This window comes from Magnolia sinica, chromosome 13 (genome assembly GCF_029962835.1).
Source record: "Magnolia sinica isolate HGM2019 chromosome 13, MsV1, whole genome shotgun sequence".
NCBI classification, from domain to species: Eukaryota; Viridiplantae; Streptophyta; class Magnoliopsida; order Magnoliales; family Magnoliaceae; genus Magnolia; species Magnolia sinica.
Window position 1 is genome coordinate 37,415,674 of NC_080585.1, and position 8,305 is coordinate 37,423,978.

General features: G+C 39.2%; 2 protein-coding genes and 1 long non-coding RNA gene across 3 annotated transcripts; all 3 read left to right on the plus strand.

The window, feature by feature from the left end:
* Window positions 1-471: 471 nt before the first annotated feature.
* LOC131224230 (uncharacterized) lies at window positions 472-2,167 on the plus strand. Its single transcript, XM_058219765.1, has one exon. The coding sequence runs from the start codon at window positions 896-898 to the stop codon at window positions 2,165-2,167; it is 1,272 nt and encodes a 423-aa protein (XP_058075748.1). The 5' UTR covers window positions 472-895.
* A 1,427-nt stretch (window positions 2,168-3,594) lies between these two features.
* Window positions 3,595-5,371, plus strand: LOC131224100 (uncharacterized). The gene is made up of 3 exons (XR_009160829.1): window positions 3,595-4,212; window positions 4,335-4,460; window positions 4,625-5,371. It is a non-coding gene; the product is annotated as an uncharacterized LOC131224100 (long non-coding RNA).
* A 1,229-nt stretch (window positions 5,372-6,600) lies between these two features.
* On the plus strand, window positions 6,601-7,700 carry LOC131224231 (structural maintenance of chromosomes protein 4-like). The gene is made up of 2 exons (XM_058219766.1): window positions 6,601-6,725; window positions 7,485-7,700. The coding sequence occupies exons 1-2, from the start codon at window positions 6,666-6,668 to the stop codon at window positions 7,698-7,700; spliced, it is 276 nt and encodes a 91-aa protein (XP_058075749.1). The 5' UTR covers window positions 6,601-6,665.
* The last annotated feature ends 605 nt before the right edge of the window (window positions 7,701-8,305 follow it).

The window sequence follows — 8,305 nt, forward strand, 5'->3', positions numbered from 1 at the left end:
GTCTCCCTCTCCGTCTCCGTCTCAATCTCCCTCGATCTCCCTCTCGCGATCTCAACCCTCTCTCTCGATCTCCGATCTCCCTCTCCCGATCTCAACCCTCTCTCTCGATCTCCCTCTCACTCTCCCTCCCTCTCTCGATCTCCCTCTCCCGATCTCAACCCTCTCTCTTGATCTCCCTCTCACTCTCCCTCCCTCTCCCGATCTCAACCCTCTCTCTCGATCTCCCTCTCACTCTCCACCATCCCACGACAGTCCCCAACACATGGGGTATCTAACATTGTAGAAGCAGCAGCAGCAGCTCCATATCCGTCGTCCACGGTTGAATGGGGAAGCTAAAGGGAGGGAGTGAGTGCAGCAGCGTGCAGATAGGTACACCCAACCCCTTCTTACAGCAGGACTGTCTCTCGATGCTGGAATGGAGTCTGCACTTCATTTCCATTCACGCACCTTCTACTGGTCTGCATTTCTTTCTATCGTCTCTCCGTACTTTTTCCTCTCCTCCTTTCTCTTTCGTAGCTTGCCCTAGAAGAAAGCCAAAAACCCCATTCTAGGGTTTCCAAAACCGTTTAGGTCTTCCATCGTTTGCATTGGTTTCGTAATTTCTGCTGTTATTTTCACTTCCTGATGAGTATACATCCATTCTCGTAACTGTTTCTTGTGCTGTCGCAATCGATTTAGGATTTAGAATTTTCTGGTTGGGGAATATGAATTTTTTTGAATGTTGAAGATGCCGAGGAATGTCGACAGAGGGATGTTAACATACACGTGGCAAAATATGGCTGGTAATATGGACCGTTGATCTGGTGGGCCAACATGAGGATTGGCTAATTGCCTAAAATCACAATGGAAGGCCCAAGAGTGCCTCTATTTTCATCCGCAGCATTGCAGAAAGGTCATGGTGCATTTTGCAGTTCTTCGCAAACACCAGATCAAGCTTTATCTTGTACCTCTTAGAATAGGTCATGCATTGCAATGCTTGCAATGCTCTCCCTCAAAAGGCTCACTGAAAATGAACAGAACATGCAAGGAAGTTCACCCTTCTTTTGGTGTTTTGGCTACAAATGACTTTAAGAGGTCTAAGACGTTGCTTGATATTTCAAGTATCTCCATGGATGATTTGAATGATTTTGAGACACAGCTGCAAGAGTTCTTCAATGAAGTCAAATCTATGCTGGCAATGGGGAACAAAGATGATGCCATAGATCTGCTTCAAGCAAATTATTTAGCAGTAAAAGAGCAGATTGATGCTGGTTATAAAGGCATGGAGCAAGCTGCTATTCTTGACCTCATAGCCTTGGGATACATGGGTGTTGGTGACTTGGCGTTTGTTGAGTGTCTGTTAGAGATGCTGTGGGAGATAGTGGGAAGCATAGAGAATGATGAGCCACTTTTGGATTCAGTACTGATGCATATGGGAAGCATGTATACAACTTTGGGGAAGTTTGAGAATGCAATGCTTGCATATAGGCGGGATGTTGAAATTCTAGAGAGTCTGTTTGGAAAGCATAGTCCTATTCTTATCGCACTACTTATGGGAATGGCAAAGGTCTTTAGCTTTATTGGAAGGGCTACAAAAGCAATAGAGATCTACCATCGGGCGGTCATGATTTTGGAAATGAACAGAGGTGCGGAATGTGAGGATCTTGTGATACCTTTATGTGGTCTTGGCAATCTTCTTATCAAGGAAGGAAAGGCTGCAGATGCAGAAATTTCTTTTAAGAGAATATTGAGCATATATACAAAGTTATATGGAGCCAATGATGGAAGAGTAGGAATGGCTATGTGTTCCCTGGCCCATGCCATGTGTGCAAAAGGAAATCTCAATGAAGCTATTGGTGCATATAGAAAGGGTCTTCAGGTTATTAAGGATTCTGACTATATGGCTTTAGATGACAATGTTCTAGAAAAGATGAGGATTGACTTGGCAGAACTACTTCATATTGCGGGAAGAGAGCATGAAGGTCGGCAGCTACTGGAGGAGTGTTTGCTGATCTCTAAAAGGTACAAAGGGAAAGAGCATCCAGGTTCTGTGACCCACCTTCTAAACCTTGCCAGCTCTTATTCACGCTCAAAGAATTTTGTGGAGGCTGAGCGCTTGCTGAGGACAAGTCTTCAGATCATTCTTTTAAAATACTGTATGAAAATTGTGTTTTGTGCTCTCATATGATACTGTGGATTGCTTAAAAAGCTTGGTATTTTCTGTGTAGGTCAATGTTGTTGAAGGGCTAAGATTGTACAATGGACTGTTTGATAACTCAGAGATTTCAAGGCTTGTTTCATTGGCAAATGACTACACCAAAAATACCATTTAGGAACGGTAATGCATTTGGTTCTGGAACGGTTGTAAATTATTAAGCCGTTCCCAAGCCAAATGTCTATTATAAATTTTGTTTATTCTTTCTGGCATTACACCGATGGTTTCAAAGATTTTCTTTGGAATGGAGCTTGGATATTAGGAACATTGTGTGTTCTAGATTGTTTATTCTTTTCTTGTTTTCTCCTCTTCTTTAGGTCATCTGATTTGGATTTTATTGAAATGAATTTGGAAATAGAACTATTTCTTGGTGATCTTAATTGGGTTTCGTTTTCTTTCTTGCAGGGAATCAGTTATGCAAAGCTAGAAAATTTGTGTCCAATTATAGGACTCTGTGAGTCATGACTCTTACTCTCATCTGTTTCTTTCCTTTGAAACTTATCCAGTGGTGCAATGTTGTTTGGTGGAAATTCAACCTTTGAAACTTGCCTCATTTTGTCACATTATTCAAATTGAGTGCATTTGCTTTGACCTGTTTATCTAGTTTCAGTTTATAGGCCACCGATCAAATGGTTAAGATTGTTTTCATCAGTGATATCCATTTTAACCTTTTGTGCATCTTTCTGTGAAAAGCTTTTGGTCCATTTCTTCCCCCATCTATCCATAAGACACCAGTCACCTGGCACTTGATCTTGCATATCCTCAAGATATTGGCATGACAACAACTCTCCTAAGATCTAGAATCTCACAATGCACTTCAATTGCTAAAGAAACAAATATTCAAAGCCTTTTTCACACTTTAAAACAATGGGTTTCCTTTAAATTTTCTCCAAGCTGACTACCGAAGGGAATTCTATAAGCTAACGATGGTGAGCTCAAGATGAATCTTAGGCTTTCCATTTTCCTTTGTTTTGTATTTGACCTTCCTTTTTCTGGTAATGAATATATTGCCATCTTGTCTTTAGAATTTCATCAGTATGCTTTTACTTAATGCAGGGCAGTTTTACAGGACCTAAGATCTTTTGGTCTGGTTCTAGCCTCTAGACTGAAGCTACTGGCTATGGACTGGTACTCTTGAAATCTGATGCCTGCTAATGTTTTTCATATGTAAAAGATTCAATACCAATGTTCACGTGCTGTGTTTCTTTTTAAGCCTCAACATCAATAGTTTCTAGACCAACGCTTTCTTCTAGTTTGAAAACACATGGTGACTGTTTTATGTGTGTGTGTGTGTGTGTGTGTGTGTGTGTGTGTGTGTGTATTGTTAACGCTTTCCATTTTCTTAATCATCTGAACCATTGACTTGCAATCAAAGTATTGGGAATAGTATGAAACTTTGCAAGCCCAAAGTCGGCAACTTTTGGCTTGAAGTTGTCATCAAGGAGAATGTTGTGAGGCTTGATGTCAAAATGTAGAATCTTCATGTCACAACCTTGATGAAGATATTTGATCCCGCGTGCTATCCCCTATGCAATCTGGTACTTCTTCTCCCAACTCAAAGGGCTGCTCTTACCTTCATGGGAATATATATATATATATATATATATTTCTAGAGAGCCATTAGGCATGTACTCATAGATAAGAGCCCTTTTCGATCCCTCTGCACAAAATCCAATGAGTCGGACCACATTGACATGATGATTTTGTGGTGGGCCCATGGTGGATGGAAGATCTATAGTTACGGATTTTGCTCCTTTTTTTGGTAGTGTAAATATACTCACCATTCTCCATAAACTGTGTAGTCCTTCTAATTTGCTTATGGCCTATGAATTTTGTAGGTACATCGGATCAGTTTTACAAACATTGCTACTCCTCATCGAACGACTTCCGCCAAAGGTTGCTACTCTCATTTTTTAGCAGTTACAGAGGCATAAACTGTGTGCATAGATTTTTTATGTGGGTTAGGGATGGATTGTTTTGTTGCATGGAAGGGAAAAAAAAGTTTGGATTTGAGATGGGTTTTTCTGAAAAAAAAAGTTCTACACATTGTTACTTGCTTCATGATTATCATTTCATTGTGGTTATACTATAGTCGTTTCATGAACTGTTGTTCAATTTAATAATATTTCTATCCATCCAGGTTAGATATGCTATGCTGAAAAAACACTTGGCTCATATACTACCTCTATTTCTTTTGTGAAGATTCCACAACAAGCAATCGGGGCAACCATCAAGCATCACATTTGCCAAAAAAAATGGGTCTAATGTAAGTTCTAATAGTCCAAATACCCACCCTTGTGACTTTGGTGCTGCTTAATATAAGAATATTATATGACATGGTTTTGGCTCATGTGAAATCATGCTTATATCATGGTGACCATTGTTAGTTTTTGTTTTTTTCCTCGTGAAATTGAAAGTACTTTTGGACAGGGATCCCGCAGATTCAGGATTAAGCTCTAATGTCAATTTTGACAACCCATGCCCTCCATGTCAGATTTGAAGGTGCTAGCAGCTCTTTTCTCCTTTCAATCACAATTTTCAATCATTTAGTTTCTTTTTCCAACTTAAAATAATTGTGATTATGCAGGGAAACTGCCTTTGTGTGACAGAATCTGATGTGGAGGTTATGGGGCCTGCCTAATTTTGCAGGATCTCATTCCCAAATGGGTACTATATAAGAAGCTATCATTTTGAAGACTATGGAGCTGTTCAAATTTTTTTTTTTTTTGGGAAGTCTATGGACTCATCAATCAGTCATACCTACCAATTTGAATCCCCATTCAGGAGGGATTCTCTATCACATGTTTTCAGTGAATTGATGTTTGCTTGCACTACTTTTTCATGGTTATTTCAATACAGTGTGAGGACATTTCAACAGGCAATACTCTTGTTGTTTGGGGTAGAGTGGAAAACATAACTGGCCTTTATGCAGGCTGCCATTTCTCACTTTTGATGCTACAATCACAACTGGACACAGCACACCTGTCATGGTTTCTTAGCAAATCACATTCTTCTAGAATTGTCTTCCATTCTGGGTTCAACTGTTCTCAGTTGGTTCTCTTTTTCATATTCGAAATTGGCTTTCATTTTCATTAGTCTCTCACAGGGTCTCCATCGTTCCTCTTACATGCTTAATGTTGCGATGTTGCATCATCTAGTTAGCATTAGATGCCTTTACTTTTCCTTCTTTGTTGCATTGAATGGTTGGCATATACAATCACTTTTATTTATTTATTCTAGTCATATACAATCACTTAGTTTGGAAACGTTCAATTTTAAATATTTAGCCGTCTTTTGGGAGCACAATTGGTGCTGAATGGGTCTGTTACTAATCATGTGTGTTTTGGTTTCAGGTTTCTGAGGAGTATAAGCTTGTTCCAGATACACTTTACCTCACGATATAGTTCAAATTGTATTGACTGTCCAATCAAATTGGTTTCAGGTTTCTATTTTCATGTTTTGGTTTCAGGTTTCTGAGTATAAGCTTGTTTCAGGTACTTCATGTTGGATTTGTATGTGTGTGCACGCGCGTGTTTGCTACCAATGCTTGTAATGCCATGGCTGCTCTTTGCCATTTAAGCTCATGCGCTGTTCATGTTGCAGGATCGATGAGAACATGTAGGACATATTGGCAAATGTGGAGGGAGCACAAGGTGTATATTGCCTGAACAGGTTTAAGTATATGCAAGGAAACAATGACAATCCACCTTTTCAGGAGCTTCAACTCATGGCAGAATGTCTGCGTGAAACACAATCCATGATGGCCCTCTCCAAGTGGATGATTAAATTGTTGATCAGACCTATGCTTTTATTGAGATTTTTCAAAGGCATACAAACAAGGACACAAAGGATAAGTAACATTGTGACAACTCAAATTTTATAAATTTCTTAAAGAAAGTATTGTCAGATTGTTTAAAAAACTAAAACACAAAAATTGATTCATTTTATTAACTAAAAAAGAAGTTTTGCTTGAGGCTGCATTTGGTTGCCACAAACATCATGAAATTCCATGCTATGTTATGATCAATCAGTCTAATTTAGTGCTAAATATCATAAAATGTCATGATATTTCTTGCAACCAAACACATCCGAAATGATCAAGCATCTATACAATGGAATGCTTTTGTAATTTAACTTTTGTTACAAAGTATAGTGATCCAGAATATCCAAATCAGAAACCTGAATATTCTAAATTATAGCCTACTCCAAATAGCCAGGACAAGGTTGATGATCATGATATATGGTATTATAAGAATCGGCAGCCATGTGTAGAAATGATCATTGGCATCGTCTTTGGTACAGAATATTTTCATCGTATACCATCTATATTTTTTCCTTGAGTGTGAATCCTATTTTTTCCAATTCTTGCATGCAGGAGGAATACCACATCATTTACATAAGCTTAACGAGAAAGTTAATCCCCCCAGGAGTCCCATGCCTTTTTTATCTTGTTAGTGTAGCGGATGAAAGGATGAGGGTGGCCTTTTTTGCTGCACTTGGGAATACTGTTGTTGCTAAAGACCTCAATCAAGTAAGATCTTCCATTCCCTTCCTCCATAATGTCCTCCAAGCAGCGTTACATGGATTGCTCCAAAACCCCGAGGAACATGTGTAGAAACATTTTGCCATGCTAAACTGACATGTATTAAGGGGTGACACATGGGAAACAACCTTGACATTAGAGTTGGGATGGGTGTTGGAGAATCCACTTTCTGCACCCATGGTTTTAAATATCGTATGAAACCTTGTCGATTTGGTTTTGTTCTTGAGTGAGCTGAGTTGGTTTCATCTTGACTTGGCTTGTTTAAGTTATTTTCAACTTTGTTTATGCTGTCTAGCCTGATATGGAGTAAACTAGGGTTTAAAACCACGTTTGAACCCCTAGTTTGTCGCAAAATTCAAAGCACCCTTTGTCAGCCACAATGCAATTATAGATAGTTGGGCTATGCTGAGGTGCTCCATCTTTTCATGGAAGCAAATGCAATGATATATTGGCTAATTTTGGTGTTGAACTGGCACATCTTTGCATTGGTTGGTGAGTATTGTATTTTACACTTTGCTTTGCATAGTTTCTACTTGTTGAAAGGAAAAAGGGAATCTATTAGTGTGAGTAAAATCTATTACGCTGTCTTTCCCTGAAGAGTACAATCAAATTTAAAGGTGACATCAATTTCATTTAAAAAGACCTTATTTGGTGCTTGTGTTTCTTTCTCTGTAATCTGTATGTTTCCTGATTGAGTCCATAAATAACTCCTTGTAACCCCCCTTTTTTTTCCTATTGCATCATCAGGCCACAAGGATAGCATATGGTGGGAACAAAGAATTCTGGCGTGTGGTGTCACTGGATGGATCACTCTTTGACGAGGCAGGTACGATGACTGGCGGTGGAAGCAAGCCACGGGGTGGTAAGATGGGGACATCTATCCGAGTTAGTGTTTCAGGAGAAGCTGTTGCAAATGCTGAGAAAGAGCTTGCTGAGCTTGTCAATGATATAGGCAGTTTATGACAGGATTGGTGATGCGATGAGGCGTTATCGGGCCCCAGAAAAAGCCACAGCCCATTAAGAAATGGAATTAGCCAAAAGTCAAAAAGGAGGAACAGAAAAATGAGCATGCATTCCCCTACTCTTCCTTTACCGAAACTTCAAAGATCACTTACACATTTTATATCCAGCATTGGCTAAAAGTGCTTCCAGCTTCTTGACGTTATTGATTTTTCCATTCTGATCAGATAGACAGTTTAAATACACAACACGATTATATTGAAAAACAGCTGGATTCTCCTAAGGTTGCATCACAGCCGAAGGGAGATGAACTAGATAGATTGGAAGAGCTCAATAGAATTATTTCTTTTGAAGAAAAGGAGCGTGAAAGGCTCACTGAAGGCTCTAAAAAACTTCATGAAAAGGTGGGTGCTTGTAAATGATTCCTCTCTCTCTCTCTCTCTTTCTCTCTCTCTCTCTAATTTTTCTTTTTATATATAGATGGCCCCTATAACTTTGAACCATATTCTTGAAAGAATTAATGCTTTCTACCTTCAGTGTGTTGTTTTCTCAAGAACTAGTAAACAAATGCCTTGTATAGATTAGCTTATGTTTTTCTTTGGATTAAT